General features: G+C 44.5%; 2 protein-coding genes across 2 annotated transcripts in view; one reads left to right on the forward strand and one right to left on the reverse strand.

The window, feature by feature from the left end:
* Window positions 1-3,076: 3,076 nt before the first annotated feature.
* On the forward strand, window positions 3,077-19,749 carry LOC131880283 (F-box/LRR-repeat protein 7-like). Its single transcript, XM_059226873.1, has 4 exons — window positions 3,077-5,259; window positions 15,607-16,527; window positions 17,912-18,169; window positions 19,025-19,749. Exons 1-4 carry the CDS (start codon window positions 4,389-4,391, stop codon window positions 19,558-19,560), a joined length of 2,586 nt encoding a protein of 861 aa, XP_059082856.1. The 5' UTR covers window positions 3,077-4,388; the 3' UTR covers window positions 19,561-19,749.
* A 23-nt stretch (window positions 19,750-19,772) lies between these two features.
* LOC131880292 (F-box/LRR-repeat protein 7-like) overlaps window positions 19,773-25,325 on the reverse strand; it is an 11,732-nt gene continuing 6,179 nt past the window's right edge. Inside the window, exon 3 of the mRNA XM_059226886.1 lies at window positions 19,773-20,674. Within this exon, the coding sequence (XP_059082869.1) occupies window positions 20,139-20,674 (536 nt within the window). The 3' untranslated portion in view covers window positions 19,773-20,138. The remainder of the gene's footprint in view (window positions 20,675-25,325) is intronic.

Raw genomic sequence — 25,325 nt, forward strand, 5'->3', positions numbered from 1 at the left:
TGTCAGGGTTGGTGTCAGAAATCATTGAAGTTTGATGACCGAAAAGGCCTGGCCAAATGATGGATCTGTAAATCTCTGCTCATCTTGAGGATAAGAATAACGTTAATGATTCGCGCTCTTCAAATTCTTCAGTCCGAAACACGTCCCCTAATTGCTCATGGTCCTCCAGTATTCTCGCGGGTGATCTTGACAGTGCGATTATCTCGGATTTTAAAAGGAGTGAAGAAGTGACGGTGTGTGGAGTGGGGGAAAATGTCATCTCAAGTTTTATGCACTGTTTACGATTGTTTCAAGGTCGACCAAAGCCGCTGATGACTTGGAGGACCCTCAAATCATTTCGCTAGAAAAGTCTCAGAATCATGGGTCAGGTGAAACTGATTGCAATCACTTAACCATATTTCGGCGAGTGTCTTTCTTGCACCTGGCTCATTTATCGTCGTTCGAGATTTCCAGTCTTTGAAGCTAATCGGCTAATACATCAGTTTGTGACGGATATCGTGTGTCGGGAGTCTCAGGTCCGGATTGCCCGTAGTCCAAAACCGAAAAACAATTGCTTGTGCCCTAATGTCAAGGTCGAAATTAGATGACACTGGATTGTGCCGTTTGAGACGTGGAAGAGGATCTGCTAATCTTTCCTGATAATTCTTTGTCACACACAAGAGCCGTGATTGCTATCACAGCGTAAGGACAAGCTTCAGTTCAAGATTTATAGAACGATAGGAGGACACATCTGGCAAATTCGGCTTACGTGGCCAAGCAATTTGTTCTCTCTGAAGACGAGATTTGTAATTTCCCGCTTGACTTCACGTGGAATCTCTTTTAGCCACTCGAATGGACATGGTGCATACGTGAAGAGCGAGCGGCATTTTTTAGCCTCATCCTCGTTCGTTTGGTCTATTGGCCATTGTCCATAGATTGACAGACGGAAGTTATTTCCAATTATTGCCTTTTAAAGATTCCGATCTTTGGCAATGACACACACACACAGATACACTCACCTTGTAGCTACCTCTCCGTGTTCTTCTTTTTAAGCGTTCAACCCATTATGGCGGAGGAGTTGGATGATTATTATTTATGCAAATATTCTTCCACTTTGAAGCGAACCCAGCTTATGACTCTTGTCTTGAGAAGTGTACAACTGTCCGGGCAATCAATGTATCTACGTGATGCTCCAGGTTTGGGCTATGGGGATAACTCATCATCAACATCAGAGAGAGGGGAGAGTACGTTTTCCTATATAACTCCAGCTTGATCTGTAATCTACCGTGACATCTTTTACAAAATGAGGAGCGGACCACCGCAAGCTAGTTCAAAACTTCCAACCCATTCACAGAACCAAAACTCGGGTCAATTCTGAATCTTTTTGGGGTCTTTCTCACATCAAATATTGTTGTCTGAATACCGTAAAGGAATATTTTGACGACTGACTTTTTGAAATGAAGCACTATATTTTCAATCAACCAAAAATATTAGTACCTTATTTCCTGGTAGAGGGGACCCGCTGAAATTTGATAACATATTCAATCCAGCAGTGAATGGTAATAGTCAGAAAGAGAAGTACTAGGATGTAAATCTGACATAGAGTGCGCAGTAGTTTAACATCGATGAGCTGAAAACAGAAAGAAACAGAAAGTTCTACCCTGTAGTGTTGCCCTACCACAAAACGAGTTTCACGAAAATAGTCTGACGAGAATCCGATGTTTTGAGAGAAAATCCAGCTCATGCCAAGTGATATTGTTGTTCAGATGAGCATTGTCGAATCGTTGGTCGGTGTGTTGGTTAGTAGGTTGGTTTTGTTGGTTAGTCGAGGTGGTCGTCAACCCGTTGCTCCAAAAGTATGTGTCATTGTGTGCTTGAAAAATCTTAATACATGCACACTAAGCATACCAGCCACTAGCCAGAGTTGCAAAATGTGACCATCTCATCAAAGGTGGAATGCGGCTCCTAAAATGGTTATTGCTCAAGGGATTATATGTAGGTATTGTGAGCGTGGCTTGCTGGTTGGCTGATTTGGAGCTCAGTACTCACTCACCACTCCGATCTCGTTCTGAAATGATCGTCGTTGAATATAATGCACCATTTGAATATTGCCATTGTCACTTGCACCCCTGTGTTTGCTTGCTGGCTTGCTCGATGGACGAAATGATAATATCCAATGACTCTCGAACCCAAGAGTGCTCGGAATGGAGCCTGGGAAGAACGAATTCACTCCTGTAGTATCATGCATACCCGGTGTGGATGAATCAGACTCGTCGTCATCGTCGCTGAACCCCCCACTGATTGGAAATAGTTGGCGGATTCTCTTCTCTGAACACAGAGAAACGACCAAGATCCCCTTCCTCCTCCTCCTCCTCCTCCTCTTCCTGACTCGTGTGCTAAATAAAACCTCTGCCCTCCAAAGTGAGCTCACCCAAACGATGAGTATCGTTGCTGTAGAGGAGGATGACTTCGATCCATTCAGAGTCATGCTCGGTTTGAGGGAGTCAATGGTCGGTGGTGGTTGGGTTATTATTTCTAGCTGCTCCATACACACGTGGAGCTACCTCCTTTGAAAGCTTTTTCTTGTGATCATCATTATCCAGCTGATTAGATTAAAGCCCGATGAATGCCCATCTCCAATTCTCTCCTAAAAAGTGTCATTTGTTCCCGACGAGAGGGAGTGGAAAAGACAGGACCCACCGGGATTCTCGTCCTTGCTTGTAAGAGGTCTTTTACATGCTGGATGGTTCCATCCGAACTCTGACCCGATAACGTCCAGTTCAGCATGTTTCACTATCAGATACAGCTGAGAAGCAGACGATTTCCAAGACAATTCTCCGGCTGAAGGCGGAATTCCTAGGAAAACTTTAGTCCTAACTTGACAAAGACGATCAGATTTCATGGCTATTTTACAGACAAGTGACCCCCCGGCGAAAGACTTGGACCAAGGTATTTAAATGATTTTCTAGCACTTTTCTTCGACCCTCCTCTGTTCGTTTGTGTGTCGATAGTAAATTTGAGGCTCGCCCGGTTCCTTGCTTGGCTCTCTCTTCTATTTAACTAACGAGATGGAGGTTTCGGTAAGTTGGGACTTGCAGAGGGCATCTCCAGTTTGTCACTGAGAGAACGGAATGGCTGGCCATTTTGTCCTTTTAAAGCTGGTGTTGTCGCTCAGTCACGTTTTTGGCCATCAAAGTGAAAAGACATTTATTTTCCTGTCTCATCATTGAGAGATTCATGTTGGACATTTTTCTGAATGCATTCTCGCCCATTTACGGACCAAGGAGCTACCAACCAACCCACACAAGTGTGCATTTACTTGTATTGCATTCCATCGACCTAATGGGTGAACGAAAAGAAAAAAAAATGGATAAGTGCAACATCATTCATGAGCCTCGTTCTAAAACCGAACGGTATCTGGCCTAGTGTAGGTACTTCGCGCAAAGCTTCTCCGGCTTTGATCTGACTTAACGGGCTCTGTGGTTTTCCTATTTACTCTTTGACCATAATTGACCCCAAGTTGAGATTTATGCTCGCTTTTGATCCTCACTGACGAGACCCTTGGCATGGTTGACATTCCTGCTCAGAGCACCAAGCCATCGAAGCCAGTCTACAATGTGGAACTCTCACCGAGCGACTGCCAAAAAGTAACCCTCGCTGGTGCCTTCGTCTTCTCCTCTAAACATTCCCGAAGTCATTCCAATGTCCAACCGGCTTCTATCCAACCATTCCTCCTTTGAAGTGGAGTGAGAAAAAAAGATCCCCAAAACCAGTCTTCTCGTCGAGTGTCACTGGCTTCATCAGCCTCAGAACCTAGCCAAACCCATCTCGGTCTCTGTGTGCCTTTGAGTGAGAGAGTGAGTGCCCCGTACCCAAAGTGTGTTTGCATGCGAGCGTGGTACCGACTTACTTACAATGTGATGGTGGTTGTGCCCGTGATTGGAGCGCATATCCGTGCATTACCAAGAGTGAGCCCATCATCCTCTGAAATACGTGAATTCGAACGAACATATTGAATGGATGGACGAGGAGGAAGAGAAGGAAGAAGAAGAGGAGGAGGAGGAGGAGGCATTAAATAGGGAAGGCGCGGGCTCTGATGGTTTTGGTTTTGGCAGTGGGTTTATTTTTTCAGTTGACAATCGGTGTCGCCTGAAGTGACACTTCAGAGAGTTTCTCTCTTGCTCCTCTAGCTAGCCTAACTCGCTCCCTCGGTCGTTAGTTCCATCCAAAAAGGTGGTGGTAGTGTTTGTTCACTGGCTCTTGAGTTCCATCGCTTGTATTGCAGTGGGTGCAATATGCACAATCTCAATTTGTCTCAACGTTCAAATCAACTTGGACTGTAGTCAGTCGTCAGGAATAGACTTGAAAGTGGGCGTGTGCGGAAAGGTGTGAACAAGAGGCGGAGAAACATGTCGTCCTGTGTGTTGCCAGTGTTCCAAAAGTTTCAAAAACGGAGAACGAAAAGTGAGATCAAGCTTGGTGAAAGTGATCTCTTACCCAGGACACTTAAGACCAATCATGATGTAATAAGGCCCCATTGCAATGAGGGTCACAAGTCGGGGATTGGTGAATTGCTGAACAACAAACCAAGAAGGGACAGTCAGGGTTTCACTATAGATCACAAAGTTGGTACATTTCCAAATGAAGTCTCCTTGAGTATTCGTCACAATCATCCCACATTGGGGTTATCGGATGCTGCCTATCAACGTGCTCACCAATCTCATCACATGAATCCGGAACAGTACCAACGGCTTCAAGTCCAACTTCAACCTCCTCGACCTCAATCGCGGGGAGTTCTATCGCTTGGATTGCCCTCACATTTGAAATCCGGAACCCTGTTCAAAAGGACATCTACGCCTCGCATCACTGATCAAGATCAGGAGCCAAGGGACCCGGACCATGATCAGGCTTGGCATTCAGCCACGGAAAGGCGAAGATCTCTTCCCCGGAATCTTCCAAAAAGTATGCGCTATCAGGGACATGTTAGACGACGACCCCTCTCTGCTCATGGAGATTTGGTCAAAAAGAAGAACTACCGCTCAACTAAACCTGAGCCTGATGCTGTGAGTTCCAGTAGTGGACATTATTCGACCGAGAGGTCGCCCATGACCTCTCCAGTGTTGCCACCTCGAATGGGACGGACGACGTTACCTAACCAAGGGCCTCCTCCAAGGCATCTTCTTCCCAGCTCTTTGAGTCCGTGTCCCATGACCAAAATGCACCCAATCATTCCCGGGCTTTTGCTTCAGCAGCAACACTTTCAACACCCCTTGAATTCAGGTATGACAAGATCCATTTTAAAGGCTCAAAACCTCTGGTCATGGATGAACAGGTAGATTCATTAGAGGACTATTCTTTTGAAATTCGAGCAACACGTGTGTGTGTGTGTGTTCTGTTTTTTGTTCATATTTCATTCCAAGATGATCGGACATGCCTTGTCAAAACCCGATTAATGATAAGCCAAGTATTCGAGTCCAAAACCTATTCCATTTGAATAGCCTCAAATTAGCGTGAGCTCGCATCAATTTCCTTGATCGATTCTGGAACAAAAATATCGATTGTTCTTTCATAATCTGATCAAAGAACGACCCAGGCCAACGTGAACCTTTGAGCCGAAGTTTGTGGTTCACACACAAACTTACCAAGCGGTTGTAAAACGAGGTGCTCATCTATTTAAACAAGGAGTCAATTAATCCACTAATTTGAGGGAAGTTTTACGATTTACACCCAATCTTCCGTTACTACGAGTACATCTACTGGTGGAAATATCGCAAGAAAAGATGAATGTGTGCATGAACTGCCATTTTCAGGACGAGAACAATGATGCCTAATAATCATGGCTTCTTGTTGTATCCAAATGCAGGATCCTCCATGGTATCATCGTGATTTGCAGAACAAGAGAGGGAACGACAAGGTCAGAACACGAAAAGAGATAAAAGCGGACAATATTAGCTCGTAAAGTGCTATGATTGCAGAGTGCCTCGCCGAAGAAGCCTTTTCTGGTAATGTTTCTTCCTCTACTTTTCCTATGCTGATCCGACCTTGGCTTTGGATGCAAATGAACTCAAGCACGATTCTAATACGTTTACGGGCTCCAAAAGTCACACAAATCTTTGATTTGGGTCAATGGAATTCATTTGCGCGATGATGCTCAAGCAAAGGAATTCATTAGTAGAATCAATAACTACGGAACGGTCCCTGGGCTCATGCAGGGATCGGAATGTGGCTGAAAACTGGTTGCAACCATCGCCATTCCCAACCATGCCGATGGTTGCAGATATGATGGGTCACTCATGACGATGGCAAATCAAATTGCACTCTCATTGAGAGGGGTCTTCGAAGAAAAGTAAGATAATGAGCCCACTCACCCAATAAATAGATTCTCACAAACATGATCTCTATCTAAAGTGAACAAATTGTGAGTGTCTATGTAGCCTTGCCTACTTGATGGAATGGGGTTGGTTAACTTCTCCCAGGGAAGAATGACTGGACAGAAGTTGGCCAATCGCCATCTCCTTTGCCTTATCAATAAATTACAAGATGGTTGTTGGTCGGTTGGTAAAATCCATGACCACCCAAGGACTTCCAAGCGGCAGTTTGGGGACCAGTCATGCACACTGAAGTTTTAAGACGAGATTTGGTGAAGACATTTTTTTTCGAGTCCGACCAAATTAACCTGTGAGTGCAAATCCCCGTGTTTATTCAGGATTGAGACCCCCCTCATGCCATTTGAACAATGACATTCAATTAGGTTTAGGGATCAGTTCGGAGAAAAGAGATTTCACGCCAGATCTCACAAAAACGGCGACTTAGCTCACCTCAGAAATATCACATTCCGAAAATAAAACCATTCAGCCGCAAGTACCCAAGTAAAGGGAACAATAGTTACAAATGTAACGCTTGAGCAAGGCTTTATGAACTGGAGATGCCACCTTGAGCTTCAAAAGGTCAAACTGAGAGTTTTTACAAGTGTAGCGTTTTACTGAATGGCCCTTTTCAAGCCAAGTTGGACGACCGCGGATCAAGAGCCAGCAAATTGAAAATGGAGATGAACATATTTCACACACAAAAAAGAAACGAAGTAGCATTGAGTCGGTTGGGCCAGTGAACTGAACTCTTGCGGACAGGATCAGTGGAAAGGTAAATAAATCTCGACTCATTTCGCTTTTGCTTCAAGTTGTCAGGGCTTGAAATGAAGACCTGAAGACAGCCAATTACCGCAGGATGGATTTTCGGGATTTTTTCCCTGGCTTGAATCAAACCAGGGCTCGCCTTACAACTTTTAGGTACAGTTGTGAGCCAACCCAAAGCTTGCAGGTCTTCGGTTCATGCACATCTTTAGCGGGGACTTCCCTAAGTAAATGTGAATGAAGGAAGCATGGTACGCCCGGAATTTTGCGGCTTGTTTAAGGCTGGGATCCTTAAACCCTCCTAATTGAGATGTCTTGGACGATGATCATTGATGTGGAATGCCCCTCATGGTTGAGGCTTTCAATGCTTTCAATGCCGTCTCGGAAAGTTTCAAGAAGACAGGAAATGCTTGACTCGATTGATACTAGTGGCCTATGGATTGATATCTTTGTGCTTTGTACAAAGTCAGACGAGAAAGAAGTCACTTTGGAGACGTCAAACCCTCCCTTCTAATCTGAGAAACACATCTCTCCAATTGAAATATCTCAAATAGTTTCCTTTTGTCCCATAACATCCTTGTTGTGCTGTCGTAGCAAAGTTGCCCGGTCCGTTTGTCCGCAAGGGAGTCAATCTACAGAGAAACGACACTGCAGATCGAGGAGACTCCAGACCTTTGGTGTATGTAAGGTTCAATGCGGTTTGAGAGAACTGAGGAGTGACGAGAAAGCGGAGTGAGAGGTCACAATCAAATCGGGATGGTGATCTTCATTCAAGGGGAAAACATTTGAAATATGTTGGTTGTCTAGAGGGGGTTATTGGTGAACTAGTTGGCTAGTGCTTCAAACAGACATGATAAGCATGTTTGTGTTAACAAGCGGCTATTAGTGACGAGGATATTTTGAGCCAAAGGTTAGACAGAAACAAATTCCCAATGCACCATTATGTTTGACATTATGCCTCGAACTTTGGTCAGGCTGTGGATATTCAATCTTTTTGTTTGAAAAAACGCCAACTGATCATCAAGGCTATTGTCGCAGGGCCAAGAGAGGTCCAAGTCATCTATCAGGTCTGTCAGAAGTGTTAATGAAGTCAATGGATTGTCTATTTTTTGGAATACATTATGTATGGATTGGCGGCCATGCTTGACGCCCATTACTCGGGTCCTTTTGGTTCAGTGTCCAAGAACCCTGCTTTGAATGTCAAATGTCAACGAGGCGGCTTGAGGAATGCGGGCACCATTATTTACCAGTCAATGATCGGTTCAAAGCGAGCCAAGTTGAGCCATGCATGCCAAAATTTAATCTTATCCAAGTCTGCCTGATTTTCCAATTTTCCACCAGATCCAAGACGCAAACTTCATTCGACAACAAACGATAGCAGCTCAAGTGTCAGTCCCATTGTTTGGAAGGATTGTTGGCGTCTCTTGTTCTATTTCTTGGTAAATGCATAGCGTGATTTATGCGGAATGCCAACACATTATCATACCAAAATTGTCATTGCTGGGACGCCAGCAACTGGTCGCCGGTGTGGTATCTGAATGATATTATAAATAAAGCCTTTGATCTTTGATTGCCATCACAGTTCGTTCGTAGAAATGCAACAACAGCACCCAAACCTGACTCAGAGATTTGGTTCAGCCGGAATCGAATCTTTCGCTAAAAGCTTCAAAGCTCATTCTCCTTGAAACTTCATGAGCTATAAATATGCTTTAATCAAACCCAAAGCGTCTCTATAGATATTGGTCGTAAATACTTGAGTCAAATTTCCTTCGGTCATGCCTACATGAGGAAAAGGTTCTAGCCAGATTGAACTCTGATCAAGCTTCTCTTTCTTTTTGGGGCAAATTAAAAGTTCCTAACACAACTGACTTTCAGCGGAACCATGCAAAGAATGCCCTACAAAATTGGCCAAGAGTCCATTCCACGATCTCCCTTAGTGACTGTCAAAACCAACACACCTTGCCAACTGTATGTGGGTAATGGCAAGTGAAGTCCTATTATGATGTCATTGGCCAAAACTGTCTTACTTGAAAAATGACGTCCATTCGAACATCCAAACGATGTCGCCGCCATCCCGTGGTTCAATGGATTTTCCTGCCTCTCCAAAAGGGTCACCATCCCGATCATCATCATCATTATCATCGCAAGAAAGCTGCTCTAACTACATAGTGGTCGTGGCTCGTATCAGAACCTAGAACCTTATGGGATGGGTGTGTACAAAATATACATTCCATCTTGCACTGGCCCATTTACACTCGGGAGACGGCACACCTACCAGGAATCCCGTGCCTCTCTTCGAGATTTTGTCCACGGCCCAACATCCTAAACATGACACACGACCATGCAAAGCGAAGATGGATCGACTCCTCCATTGGTTATGTCATTGTTATTCGGAATCTCTGCAGTCACACTCACACACTCATTCACTCACGCCAGGGCTGTCTCCCTAGTGGCGGCCCATCCTGATGAGATCTGAACCTCAGCAGGAGATTTTCTTGCGATTCCAGCCACAAAATACCCCATTCGTAGGTCGTAGGAACGTCCGGGCATATGGCAGGCACCAAAGGGTCATCATCATCGGAGGGAGGTTGACTGGCTTGGTGGTTGCTTCCACACTTGGCCCCGTGGTACACCCCTGTGGAGAGAGGCTCCGTGGTGGAGCACTGTGAAGAAAAATGCGTCATTTGCATACGATTCTGTTTTTTTTGCTAAGCTTCCTGAATTAACTTGTACTGATTTGCATTCACGAACTTTCACCAAGGCCAAGCGCGGAGTTGGTGGAATTGAGTTCTTCATTAAAGCGTGAGGCAATCAAATCCACTTTTAATTTCCTAATCAAAAGGAAAAAAAAGGGCGCAAGAAGGTTGGTTCAGCTTCATTTCAGTGGGTGGGCAAGTCGCCTCCCCTGACCCCCATGATGTTGTCATATCCAATGGACCACTCTGTTCTCAGTTCTCATGCATAGACCACGAAACGACTCCAGTTGTCACATATCTTATTGACCTCCCGCTAACATTCCCGCGCTTTTCAATGGCATTGTCATGGAACTCTTCATAAGATGACCCTTAGGATTTGTCAAACGAACAAACGAAACGAAACGTATTCGACAGATAACATTCACGACTATTCAAGCGGCCGCCTTCACAACAAATGAATACAAAGTTAATATTGAAGACTTAAAACGAGAGTCTCTTCAACACGTGCATTAAAATGTCAGTTGTAGGCGTTGAGAAAGACCTCTTTTTGCGATTTCTTTCTCTTCAAGTGAACGAGTTATATAAGCACTCCCTATAACGGTTAGGCAACGATTGCTCCATGGTTACAGATCACTAAGAAGTGACTAAGTTGGGATCTTTTGCCCCTAACTGAGAACGGAATTGAGCCCAGTTTTTTAAAGCAAATGAGTGAATATTAGATCGAAAAAAGATCCAACTCTTTTAGTAAAATACAATCTTTTTCGATCGATTGGCTCCCGGGACTCGATGGTCCCTGAGGAAAGCAATCTGCATTCGAGGTTGCGATGCTATATTTTTAAGTCTTGCGCGAAATTTTCGTACTGCTCTTGAGATTGTTTTGTGATTATGCCGACTTCGTTAAAATCTCCAAGATGTTCTGAACATGACAAAATCCCCGTGGAGATGCAAATGAATAATAAAAATGCACAAGTAGTGCGTAGTGCATTTTATCCGTCTTAATCTTGTCCATCAAGATGCCGCAAGATATCTGTTCGTGTTAGCCCTGAGATTGGAATCGGTCCACTTGACTTACAAGCCGCTGTATTGGCTTGGCATTTTGAGTTATGAGCTTCAAAAACGCTCCGAAAACGAGCTTCCCTACATAGAGACCAAAAGACCATCGAGTGGGTTATCTCGGGAAAAAAAGCCAACTGATGGTCGAAAAAGAGCAACAACAGAAATTTGAAATTCTGATTCGCCTCAAATAACTGCCTTTTTCGAACGGGATGAATTGATCGACCGTCTGCTTTGCTTCCTCGATTCTACAATAGTACTGATACCGGCATCGAATTAATTGGCAACAAATGGCCTCGAAAGTGACAGTCAAATTGACTCCTTAGGCTCCGATGCATGTAAGTTGTCTAAGCCTGTTTGTTTTCATTAATCAAACAAGCCCGAGAATGCCATTCTTATTAATTGCCACCTCCATCGCCAATTCGTATCACTCCAGGCAGTTTTTAATGAGATGCCATTCATAAGCCCAAAGGGCCACTCCAATCTGACCTCCAATCACTTGTGTGTGGTGACTTAATTGAGTTTGCTCCACTCGACAACAATTTGCACAGACTATTCCTCACACTTGCCAGACAGTTGAACCCCGATATAAGGAGTGGAAATGCGGAAAACGTCACTCAAAATCTAAGCTTTGTGGATTTTTTGAAGGGTTCGTGATGGGGGCATTTTGAAGTGGTTTTGCAGCCTAAGCCTCTCCCTGTCACTTCGACTTTGCCCACTTCCAATCACCCATTCCCAGCTAAAATCCCTCTAAAATATTTGCAACGACAACACTCTTTTTAATTAGTTCTTGTGCGAAAAACGGCTCGGGTTATTTGCAAATATGTACGTTTCGGTATTTGAGCAGGTGTGGCATCATTGGAAGTTCAGAGGGAACTCGATCCGCGGGTGGGCGATTCTCTTGGGTTGACACCTTTATTGGCTTCCTCTTCTCGTATTGTTCTCGTTCCTTTTGGCAATGATTTCCAATGGAGACACTCCATGGGATCGGGAAAAGAGAGAAAGAAGGGTCATCAACGTCAACACTCACAAGTCAGCTGCTCTCAATCGGAAATGCAGAGTGACCAAACCCCAGAAAGAAACAATGTCCTTTGTCAAGTTACGCTTCCCTCGGGACAAAAAATTAGCTTCAAACCATCGAGGCATGACTCGGTTGGCTTGAAAGCATCCATCCTCTGTTCTCAAGTCTTGTCGTCGACAGTCCTTGTTGTCATTTATCAATGGAATTAGCACCTATTCAGAAATTTTCTCCCCCACCCAGTTCCTTCTTCACGGTATTTCGAGCGGGGTTTCTTTGGCTCATCCTGCCCAACTTTTGAGTGTCGGATGATGTTCAAGGTTTTGGTTGGCGTGCCCGAGGGTTTCGGAGCATCAAACGCACAACGAAAGATGGGACCCTGTGAGAGGGATTCATGACAATCCGTCGGACCCAGAATGTGACCGGCGACCACCGTCACACTTTGGACAGCATCTTTCAACTTGAAGGAATTTATGGTTTGACCATGATGGATTGCAGATTGAGACGGTCAAGCATCGGCGTTTGATTCGTTTGCATTTTCCGGCTGAGTGCTCTAAAAATAGCAGCAGTTTGGACCAAAAAGCGGTTTGTTTGCCCTTGAAGGAGCTTCTGGCCTCAATCAAGATTGTCCGCAATTTCTTTGCGCTACGAGTTTTGAAAAATTGAGAAAACAAGGTATTTGTTTTAAGAGTCCTCAGTTCATCAGAGATAGTTGGGTGGTTGTCCTTCGGTTCGCCGATGGTTCGACCATAAAGTAAAGTCATTAATGAACTCCTGGCTCTTCGGAAGAGACTGCAGACCAAAGAAAAGAGTGTGTGAACAAGAGGGAATGAACATTTGGCACTCAGAACTGAAGAATTTGGCTAGAGTGAAAACACATTTTAAACACTACCAAGGTCGTCATTTTGTCCTCCTTAGCCTCAAACGAGTTAATGATCCTTCCATTTACTCAGAAACAGCCAACGCAACTTCAATATGGGTCTCCATTGCCATTCCGACAATGAGACCCTTTCTAAAACCATGGGTTGTAGTACAAACAGATGGACAGGAATTGGTTTTTTTTTCATGAAATATCAAGCCAATGAATGGCCTTGAAATTGGGACCTTGCATTTTGGAGAGTAAAGTTGTCCCGAATCGACGCAAAGCCTCCAACCAAGTTTTGGTAACCCAAGTAGCACATGCATGACAATTGACAAATGCTTGCACTGATTGAAATCTTAGATTAACAAAGACGTAATTTAGGACCGAATCGTGCTCGGCCGATGAGATTAGTATGCACTTTCCATATTCAAATACAAGCAAAACGTCCCTGCTATTCAAACAGCTTTTCGGACACTTTGTTATCGAGGGGAGAATTCATTCGAAAACTTGGTAATACAATCTCACCATTCAGGGTGATACATCGACAACAACTCTAGCTGGTCAACCACCTGAGAGTGAATGATTGTCCTGGGCTATCCATTACACCACCAGCCAGAGAATTTGGTTCGTTTTGATGACCATAACAACAATTAGACCAGACTGGTGGGCGCTAATGTCCCGCTGATCCGATATCCGTTTCATTGGATAGAGATTCTCATCGACCAAGATATGAAAAGGGGGTAGTACCACTGAAGCGACCATTCAATGCTAGGAGAGCCAACCAACTATCAATTCCCTTGTTCGAACCAAGATCAGACTTGTTGGCTCTCCAGCCCAATTGAGATTGCCGGTCAATAACGTCAACCCTGTATTTAGCTCGGCAGGCTAAAAACCAGCTCACAACTTCGGAATTTGAGGAATTTCATTATCCCAATCATGACCCCCCCTTTTCTTTGGCAATACAACCAAGACAAGCCAACCATGGTTTTCAATGGCTATTCTCGCTCAATATGGTTGAAATGAGTTGAAACTAGAAGCTGGATCGATGAATTTAAAACGAAAAAAAGGGAAGCAGGAATTGACGTTCCATGATCCTTTTCCCGAGTTTTGCTCAACTACCTGGACAATGTTATTTATCCAAAGTTAGAAGTACTTTTGTCCAACTCATATTGCAACGAGTTTCTTGTCCATTAACCTGCTGTCCGCTATTGCAATCTACTCGTACCAAGATATGATCTCATGAAGCGATGCTGTTTAATAATACGATTGAACCCAACCCTTTCCAAACTGAGGGCATATCATCATCATCATGCATGGGGGCTCCAGCTGCCAGGGAATCAGTTACACTCTTCAGTCCATCTCTAGCTCACTGGCCAGTGGTTCTTTCTTCTTGTCCACGGGGATCTTCGGCTAGCTCTCCCTCGGTCGCTCTTCGTTCTTGGGTGACCTGAGATGATTATGGCGATGCTCTCCATCTTTTTTTCTGCTCCTTCTTCTTCTTCTACTCCGTCGTCATCGTCAAATGGGCTTTTGTCTGAACGTTGGTTGTGAGATTCGCCTGCATAATCGGAGAAAAGAAGGTTGTTGGCTAATCTGACAAGGTATTTTTTTTGTTCTTTAACGCAGGATTGACATTGCATCTCTGAAATCCACTTTTATTCTTAAGCACGGCTTATGATTCGCTTGGCCTAGCAGCAGCCCAAGCAAACCTGCTTGATTAAAGACCCTTGCTCACTTATGAGTTGAGAGACGACCATTCCTTCGAGTACGACCTACGTTGTTACCCCCTACACTGGATGGTTGGTTGGTTGGTTGGATGGATGCATGCACCTTCTCACAGTTCGTCGTCTTGGTCTTGAACAAGAATGGGGTTGAGAGTAACACTACCAAGCCTCACGTTGATATGAGAGCAGGTACAGGAGGCTGGTTGGTGGGTTGGTTGGATGGTAGGAAGGTTCCTTGGTTGGGTCGGTGGCTGGTTGGAAGGCTTGTCTGAGCTGGCGAGGAAACGACCGACGAGCGAATGGACGGACGGAAAGCGGTGGGCGACCCTTCGCTTGAACAAGGAACCATTCTGGAATCCCTCAGTTTGATCTTGAGTTGTTTCGTGATCAGTTCAAGCGAAGAGGAGAATAATAACAGTACACATAGATATATACAGTTCATCTGGCGAGCAAGTGGCAGTGAGGGAGCTTGAAAGCTCGAGTTCCAGAAGCAAGTGAATTTTGCTCAGTGACTTCAGTTCGGGACGTCATGGCTGCAGCAAGGAGAAGTCCATTTCTAATGGAGTCCTCGTTTTGTGCTTCCAATGCCAAGACCAGGGCTATATTCCACTCTGACACTGGCCAAGATCACGTGTTGTGGACGCAATTGCAAGGTAAATCAGAGACGAAAGTCATCCTCTGTTCATCAGACGTGAAGATGATTAGAAAAGGATTTGGAACCACCATCTTCCCAGATCTCACGTGGTGCGAGCGTTTAAAGCGTTGAGATGACCCTGTGGGATAGCCAGTTATCATTGAACAGGTTATGAAAGTCTACTAAACAAGATAGAGCAACCCGCTTGACCATTTTTGATTACTCAAGGACCTGTCATCCATTTGAGGGATGGGTACCTAAAAAATGATGATGCTGCAAACGCCCTCGGGCACTCAAGCCATAATTCCTTCCACTTTCTCGGCTTGCAGCAGTTCCGTCTCATCATATTCCAGCCAATGAGACCCTTGTACGTATATGGATCTGGTAGCGAGATAGCACCCGTATAACTCAATTCAAGGACCTGTTCGATCTATCATTCAAGATGGCTATCAGTAGAAAAACAAACTTTCTGTGACCCAACCATTCACATTTCTCGTCTCTTGCTTTTAGAAATTGCGGACAATGCTTGTGGGCAAAGCACGGGCGAGTCCACGAGTAGCTCTTCATCAGCGGCCGAATCTGATTCTTTGGGAGGAGGAAGCATTCGAAATTCCTCTCCCGAATCCATCTTCGCCAAGAGCACGACCATCAACCACACCAGTAGTAGCCACACCAGCTTTGAGGACGACAAATTCGGTCGTCTCTCTCCGATGGTGTTGTCTCAGCCGTCTTCTCACAAGCTGAAGCAGCAATTAATGATTTCCGCCGGGAAATTAAGGAAAGGTGCCTCTCCGCCCAATCTCGACCATGGCTACCACACATTAACCCCGACCTCATCACTCGACAGTCCGGCTGCTCGGAACTCCCCTGACTCATTGGGCGTTCGGGCCACTAAAACCCAGATCAGCGACCTCCACATCCTCACACACAATGCCAAACACTCACCCGTGTCGCGGAACTACAAAACCGCCGTGAACACGAACCTGAACAGTCGCTCCTCGACACCGAGGTCGAGAGTACGGGAGAACCATTTCGATCGTCTCAGTGATGACCTTGTGGTCAAAATCCTGTCTTATCTGACTTCTAATGAGCTGGTGATGTGTTCTCGGATCAGTCGGCGGTTCTACTTTGTGGCCTGGGAGCCCCAGCTATGGTCCTCGATTTGGTTGGTGGGTGAATCCTTGGACGCAGATCTGGCCCTTAAGACGATCATCCGTCTCCTGTCGAGAAACACCTCGAGTCAACAGCTGCCCGTGGATACCTTGGTTCTGGGTGGCTGTCAACATCTAACAGACCGAGGCTTGGCCATTGTGGCTCGCAGGTGTCCACAGCTCAGACATTTGGAAGTGCAAAATTGTTCCAATCTCACCAATGGCGGACTCATGGACCTTGTCACGAAATGCACTCTCCTCGAACATTTGGACGTCTCCGGTAAGAGATCGGCAATGATGACTTCAAAGTGTAGCTGGGACAGCATCTGATGCTAGGAGAAGGAGACTACATTAGTTTTAAAGAAACACCATGAAATATGGCAGACACGACAGGCAGATATCATGATTGGCTGAGAGTCTTGCTCTCTTCCCTTGACTCCTTGGCACCATGAAGACAAGCCCCCTTTCGTCTCGATAGGGAACCTGCCCATTATCGTTTTGAATAAATGGGGTACTTTATATGGGTGTGGAGTCTACTTGGGTTGGCCAAGTGCATTTTTCGACGAAACCAAGATGATTTTGTCTCCACAGGGGCTCCCTATTACCATTAGCAGGGTTTAGCTTTTCCCTCTTGTTCCAGACCTCATTCCACACCTGAATTCAAAAGGTTCGAAAATGCAATGGAAAGTTTCTCTTGCTTCATAATCTCAATCTATTCAGGCTCCAAGGAACGAAGAAAAAAAGGAGCTTTACCATCCACCCGACCCAAAAAGTGGCTCTTTTTTCAGAGTTCGTGTTTTCATGGGACTTAGGTTTGCATGTGGAAAAAGTCTCTCCCAAATTGGCAGTGGTGGTAGAACATTTACCTTTTACCAGAGAGTAAGAGAGACGAGAGACTCCATTCCAACGTGTTCGTTTGGCGTGATTGAGTGCAGAGGAGTATCCTCGGACTTTTTCGACTTGTCTTCTTTCGTCGTCAATCCACTGAGCAACTCTTTTGTTCTCTTTGTCCGAGAAACTTGTTCTTTTTCCAAGCTCTAAAAAGAGCCCTTTTCTAAAGATGGCAATTTCGATCAAAAGGTTATTTTCAAGTAGCTTCTTCTTCTCGACAACTGGCAAGTAAATTCTAGCTAATGAAATGGAGCTGCAAAGTCAATTAAGTCTGACATGAATCTCGGAGCATTTTCACATAATTACCGTTTCCTCTTTCCCTCGGAGAGTTGAATGTCGATCTCAATTCTTGAACGAACGAGTCGGTCGATCCAACTTGGTGTTGTTGTCTTGCCTCAGGCTTGAACTCTTTGGTCGAATGCTTTGATTTACGATGACAATCCACGACCAAAAACGGGAACAGGGATGCATCTAAAACAGCACTACAGTATAGGGGAGGCCCGTAAAGATTCCGACCAAACATAATTCAGTGGATCGACGTAGATTTGGGAGAATTTATCATTTTCCGAGAAAGGCCCTCAAAAAGATGGGCATGCCTTCAAAACTTTCCTTTTTACTCACGCCTTATCTGATTCAAGATTGGACTTCTGGGATTAAAACAATCCCCCATTTAAACAGGGATTGCAGAACATTCTTCTTCTTCGAGATTTCAATTAAGGATAAGAAAATCATTTCGGGTTTACTCACGCAAGGTTCCTACTTCTGACTTTTAGGATGTCACATGGTGTCAACCATCGCCGTTCACCAACCCCCACAACTTCCCAACACCCTTGTTCCCAGCCGATCAATGCAAATCCCTCATCAGTATCACCATCCTCTTCATCAGCAGCACCTTCTTCGACGAAGTCTAAACCTCCAATACCTTGATCTCACGGATTGCACCTCAATGGAAGATTCGGGATTAAAAATGATTGTGGAAACCTGTCCACAACTGCTCTACCTTTTCTTGAGGCGTTGTCAGAATATTACAGGTGAGGAGATTTCAATATCCCCATTAAACGCATACCGACAAAATGTTACAGACAGGAAGCTCCAGAGAAGGCCATCAATTAATGTCAGGGAAATATGTTTTACCAGTTTCACCTTTTTTAACTCTCACGCCGACCAACCCAACAAAGTTCCTTATCAATAAATAGCTTAGCAGGTGTACCTATACATACACATATAGACGCACAATCAAACATTTTAGTTGATCCACATGGATCATGCATTATACACCTCTAAAGATGGAGTTGGCCTTACTAGCAAACGAATTGGATTAGTCGATCCCCCCTCTCTTCCAAATACCGCCTACCTTGAATAAATCATGGCCCCGTTTTACTGACTGTATTGTACACAGGAAGGCCAGATTAGAGAGTGTGGGTGTGAGACAGATTGTAGCTTCTTCAAATCGTCGGTTTTTGGGAGTCATTTTTGTTGCCATTTCTTTTGAGACATGTCGTGAGTCGTGACAACTCAGAATCACTGTGCGGTATTCTTTTTATTTTTCACTTATGTGTCTTATCACATCCATTTAGTTAATGAAGAGAAGAGCATAGATAACAAAGTTCTTGTTCTCAAAGCTACTAGCCTTATTCGTCGCAAGAGAGATATGAGGGAGTATTTTTATCAGTGCACATGGTTCTTTGGTCGAAATGAAGCTTAGAAATACGAGGAGGCATTTGAGAATGAGGAGGGGATGGTAACGAAGGATTTCCTGACTTTTGTCATCTCATTTGGAGCTGAGTCATTGTACCACCAATGGCTCAGCTGAAGGCTTCGTTCTCACCGCCAAGGAGATTCATGAAAATTGATTGTACAACGCCACGATTTTCTTCCTTTTGCAGATGTTGGGGTCAAATACATATCATCATATTGTCCATCTTTGCGTGAGTTAAGCATCTCAGATTGTTCCCACATCACGGACTTTGGACTTTACGAACTGGCCAAATTGGGTCCAAATCTTCGGTACTTGTCGGTGGCCAAGTGTGACCAGATTTCAGACTCGGGCGTGAAACAAATCGCCAAATTGTGCTACAAACTTCGATATTTGAATGTCAGAGGCTGCGAGGCCGTTAGTGACGAAGCTGTGGAGACTTTGGCTCGATCTTGTTCAAGGTTACGATCCTTGGACTTGGGCAAATGTGATGTGACTGATGTTGGGCTGAAAGTGTTGTCTGAGAATTGCCCAAACTTGAAAAAGCTCAGTGTGAAGAGCTGCGAAATGGTCAGTGATCAAGGGATCCAACTCATTGCCTACTATTGTCGAGGATTGCAGCAATTGAACGTCCAGGACTGCCCAATCTCCAGCAAAGGCTATAAAACTGTCAAGAAGTTCTGTCGTCGATGCATCATTGAGCATTCCAATCCTGGCTTCTTTTGAACCTGAGGCTTACAAGAAAAAAGTCCCGGGCCAAAACCCATGAGAACAAAACCCAATCCATTCTTTCTATTGCTGACCTAGTCATCCCTGAATTGGTTCAACCAATAGCACCAGCACTTCTCTCTACAGCCTAGTCGACCTTTTTACTTGGATAATAAACCTTTTGTGAACATAGATACATCTTGTATGCTCATCATTTCTTTTCTTCTTGTCACAGTTTGAATGTACTGAATGCTTACTCAGTTTTGCAGCGCATTCCATGCTGCGCATGCCATAATTGCAATTTGCATTTGATATGCATTTCTACCTTTCATGGTTGCCATGGCCATTGACCGAGAAAAAAATTACCATATTCCAACTCACATGCTCTTGGGCAAATATCAACTAACAAAACTAGAAAACCGTTTAGAGGTGCTCAAAGGTTTGTATCTCAGTTTTGTGACATGATGCTAAAGACGCTATAGAATGTCAAATTGCAAAGAAAGTTTACAATTGCAACAATATGTCGGTTTTTATTCAACGGAATATATTTATCACAGAGGACACAGGATGGTTTACCACATGTATTAGTCATTGATCTAGTAGAATCCTGGGTTAGTGTGCTCAATAATGCACTTAGAGCAGAATTTCTTCACCATGCGATAACCATCAATAGTGATGGGACTATCTTGAATGTTCAGTTGTTGTAGCCCACGACATCGATAGGCTATGTTTTGAAGTCCTTGATCACTGATCATCTCACAACTCTTCACACTCAATTTCTTCAGCCCAGGGCAATTTTCAGCTAGCAATTTCAGTCCAACATCCGTTACATCGCACTTCCCAAGATCCAGGGATCGTAATCGAGTGCAAGATCGACTAAGGGCCTCCACGGAATCATCACTTACGGCCTCACAGCCTCGGACATTTAAGTAGCGCAGCTTGTAACAGAGTTTCGCTATTTGCATCACACCCGAGTCCGAGATTTGGTCACACTTAGCCACCGACAGATACCGAAGATTGGGTCCTAGCTTGGCCAACTCATAGAGTCCGAAGTCTGTGATTTGGACGCAATCCGAGATGCTCAACTCTCTCAAAGATGGACAATGAGAAGCGATATATTTGATGCCCATGTCTGAAACAAACAAAAAAGAGAATGGAGGTGAAACGTCAGCTGATGTATTCAAAGTCCCTGAGGGCGATTGATATGCGTGGTAATTGACCAACAACGGCCTCCACACGATGCCCGCCAGTGTCAGTTTTGTCAACATTGGGTGATGGATTGAGCCGAATATTTGGATTCTAATTAAAGCTACCCTCCAACACTTGTCTAAGAACCGACAGGGACTAATAACACCTCTATTTGGCCACAAATATGAATGAGAATCGACCATCGTGGGAATGGCATGCAAGAAACCCCATCGGACTTCCGACTGGGCAACATTAAAGGCGCATAAATCAACGACACCCCCGGGGTTGGCAATGGGGTTTGAACTGATCTATCATAGGTTTGAATCCACATGACTCTTTCGGGGCGACCCCGGGCGCGGCAAGCGGCAAACAGAGATTGGAAGACTGAGAAGAACTTGCCTCAGATAGCGAGACCCTCGTTTCGATCTAGCTTTTAGCTGATGACGATAGTTCATCATTGGACGGCATGACTAGACCTCTAGCAATGAGGACTTGTTTTGCACCCCTCTCATAAAGATGTTGTTGGTATGTCCAAAAATGGTTTGATTGAGCTGTTGTCGTGCCCAGGGACATTGAAGAAAAATGTTCCACGCAAAATAAATCGAGTCCTCAGATATGGGAAGAAGGGGTCTAAATCCCACCGACCTAGTAGCATTTAAGTGGATGAGAACTCAAAAAAGCCCTCATGAACAACAACCATTTGAAGTCAGAAAAAGGCAGAAAAACATGCCCAAGGTCAGGTTCGAATTCATCTACGTTCGGGGCAAGTCGATGTGAGTGAGCAGATTGCCCGAGCAAGAACACGATGTGATCTTCGGGCAAATGGGTTTTTAGTTAAGTTCAGATCACAAGATTATTCAATAAATACGGACACCACGGCATTCACTCACGGTGGTGTGTGTGTGTATGTGTCTGCACAAACCGTGGATGGTGATTTTCAATGAAGCTAACGAAGCTCAAAAGAATCAATTCGCCAAAAAGTCACATTTTCGACGCTGGATGGAGGTCCCAAAGTTGGTGTGGCATAGCAAATGAATGTCGGACATGGTCATCATTGGTTGGGGATTTGCTGCTTGGGGAGCCATGATTTATCATCAACGCAAGCATGCGCACCATTGAACAAATCTTGACCACAAATTTTGATTCGAGACGAGGGCCACATCATTTAATACGTTGATCGCATGTCGACAAACGGGAATAACGTGCATTTTTGCGAAAGATTGCATCTTGCTTTGGGAAGCAAATATTTGGATCTTATGACGAATCTAAGAATATTTCAACCTGAACATTGGTGAAGCGATTCTCGGCTCGAACATTTCAAATCATGGTCGTTGAAAATATTACTTTTTTTGAACTTGAAACAATCAAATCATTGAGTGGACCAATGACTAAACGTGAGTTCAGCAATCGAATCTTAGTGTCAAAGGGCTATGAATGGGCTAGGCTAAAACATTTAAGAGCCTGATCCCAAACTCTAACCCATTCCATATCCTAATTCGTCTGGGCCTGGGCCTGCTGTTGATCCACTTTGCAGTGATATTCTATCACATATTAGTCCATGTTGATAACCTGAGGCTACCACAGTCAGTTCGACACCAAAGGCCGAAATCATCCATGGATTTACTAATCCATGACCAGGCACATATTAAACAAGCAAAGTGATTTATACACTTCAACTAATACTTACGAAAGAAAAAATAGCTAGGGAACATTTATAGGGCTAAGATGTTTCGCTCAGCGATCCCAATTGAAATGAATATCCCTCTGAATGCTTACAGAGCTAATTCATACTCAATGCATCTTTCTTTATCAGCTACGAATCGCACAAAGTATCAAATCACCAATACCAATTCCATGTCGAAATCAATCAAATGTAGGTAATTACATGCCAAGTTCAACAAAAGCAACTGGAATTCAACCCACCAAGCTCTCGATCAAATCGAGAAGGCACCCAACCTGAAGCAGGGCAATCGCGGTCGTGCTCCGCATGAACTGACATTAAAACGTCATGAAATCACTTGCGATGAAGGCGAGAAGTATCTTTTTTTTCACACCCGTCTTGTGGTTGGATTTAATGATCCATTATTATTACTTCCTTCCAATTCGGTATATGGCTGGAATTGTGAACGAGTCGGCAATTTGCATAGGATTTCCGGACCATGTTCCTTCCCTACTGTACTGTAGAAACGACCGTGCTCTAAATTTTGAATGGAACCAAATGAGGATTTCTTCTGGGGACCAACCAACAAGAGAAGCAAAAAGAAAAGAAAGAGGACAACCTTGACTGAGAGGTGTCTGAAAGCCTGAGCAGAGCCAATGAATACCCTCCATGATGGATGTCCACGCTTTATTGAGCTTGATAGCATCCGATTGTGCCTCAACATTGACTTTGCATTCCTGTCCAATCTTTAAAATCCATCTCACATCTCTCTGTGAACCCCCCAAAAGAACCTTGTTTGAAACGGAATGGATGCTTCGTTTACTTGGAGGCCAGGAATGTTTAAGCCTCTGAGACTCACTCTCAAACAGCTCAATCAATCTCCAATGTGAGTCTCGTGTTGGTCCCTGTTTCGAGGAAGTCAATTCGATGAAGTAGTGGTCCAAGAGCACACGAGTATGCAGAGTTTGATAAATCACCACCTCATTCAATCTCAACATGAATCCGGAACCGAATATGAAGATTGTTGCCCGTTTCGAGCAGAGCCACCAAGCCACCAAAGTGAATTCACAGTTGTGCAAAGCTAAGCTCGATTCTACACGGTCTTGATGGCTTCGTCTTATCTTCGTATTCACTTGGTGTGGGAACGTGATGACAAGAGGGTTTTTGTCACAAACTGGAGGAGAAAAGTGCTCTCAAGACGCGAGTAATTGCAGAATCATGGACACATCCAACCCTCCTCCTCCTCCTCCTCCGTCTCGTTCCCTTCTTCTTTGGGTTCCTTTTTTTTTTCAAGCATGGAATGAACTCTGGCTCGTGAGTCCATTACTCATTAGCGAGTGAACTGCTTTTGGCACCGAATCCGCCTTTATGACGATTGGCATGGGAGTGGATCTAGTACACATTTGTAGTGCGACAAAAACCGCTTTAGATCGCCATGTTTGCCTTACAAATGAGGCCAAATGATCGCTCAATGTCTCCATTTATGGCTTCATACGCCCTAGAATGTCTCGGGCACTGATTGAAAGCCCGAGTGTTACATTTCGAACTTCCAAAATGGACTCGAGATCCAACCTTCTGGAGCGAGCAAGCACTTTTGTGAAAGGTCAGAAGAACGAACACTCCGAGGTCTGATTTGAAATTCTATTGGACAAGCATGATTGTTCGTTTCTCTCCGAAGCCTTGAGCCAATCATCACGAAAGTCGATACATACGATAATTCAGTTGGCGGGGTGTGAGCTGAGTGTTCGTGACCTTGTCAGGTAGGATCTATCTAAGATTGGCGCCTGTCATCGAAGGAAAGCCTTCTGATGCATCGAGATTAGATCCCGAATTCCGGTCAATCTCCTTGGATATTGAACCCCATAAAGACTGGACTTGCACCCAAACTGGTTGGAGACAGAAACGATTGATTTCAAGATCATAGTAGATAAGACAACATCGCACCCGATCTTGCGAATCGGAACAATGGGAACTCGTCGGGTTTGATCAAGAAGTCGTTCAAATAGAATATGGCCGTTTTCGTCGTATCCTGATGAAGGCGGTGCCCGGCAGGTGGTCGCATCATGTGCTCGATGAAAGAAATTGCCCCTTGAGAAGAGCGCGAGACAAAAGCAGTTCGGCATGAATAATTGAGTTCATGAAGAGGTTTTTAATGGTCACAATTGCCTTGAAGAAAGCCAAGTGGCAAATGAGCAATAGCCCATGCAATACGCCAGGGAAGACGAGGCAATCAACCTCGCCACCAGCATCGCAATCATCACCAACAGCGACCAGAACGACCAGAACGACCCCTTCAAAGCAATTAACAATGAATTCTCGAAAAGAAATTTGCACGACTCCAGATATTCCTTACTCTCTCACCATCCAGCCGGAAATCTAGCCCAATAAACCCACTAATTTGGAGAAGGATCGTTTCAAATCATGCCCAAATCATCTTGCGAGCCCTTCTACGTAGGGCCCTGAAATCCATTTCATCGATAACGAGAGCCTAGGATATGCCTCAAATGCCAGTGGGTGTCCTGAACGGGGAAGTGGCCTCGTGGCCTCAACTTGAAAATCAGCTCCAGGTGGGGGAAAAAGTCGGTCTAGAACAGCTGCACAAATCACGGATGAAATATGGCGAGCTCCGCAGGGTCGATGACGTTTCTCGTTATTAATACACAGGCTCACTACCGGTGCCGATCTCGTACGTAGTGACTGTTATGTTATGTGCTATTTGCTATGTGCAATAAGGTGGAGTCGTTTTGTAAGCGAAGTTGTTGGATTCTTAAAGCCCTAATTGCAAAGTTTGGTGGGCATTCCGGATCTTAATCGCGATATTGACATGATAGGTGTCAGTAGCACTGGTGATTGAAACCCATCACTGCCTATTAACAATCTTGTTTCCTCATTGGTCTTACTGATGATGGATGCGTGGGCCGCTGTTTCATTAGTA

Source organism: Tigriopus californicus, chromosome 1, assembly GCF_007210705.1.
Source record: "Tigriopus californicus strain San Diego chromosome 1, Tcal_SD_v2.1, whole genome shotgun sequence".
Classification (NCBI taxonomy): domain Eukaryota; kingdom Metazoa; phylum Arthropoda; class Copepoda; order Harpacticoida; family Harpacticidae; genus Tigriopus; species Tigriopus californicus.

Bases quoted from the DNA above. Each gene is read 5' to 3' on its own strand.
- LOC131880283 (XM_059226873.1), top strand. From the start codon at position 4,389: ATGTCGTCCTGTGTGTTGCCAGTGTTCCAAAAGTTTCAAAAACGGAGA. The intron at 5,260-15,606 runs GTATGACAAGAT...TCTTGCTTTTAG, and splicing joins TCAACACCCCTTGAATTCAG to AAATTGCGGACAATGCTTGT. The intron at 18,170-19,024 runs GTGAGGAGATTT...TTCCTTTTGCAG, and splicing joins GCGTTGTCAGAATATTACAG to ATGTTGGGGTCAAATACATA.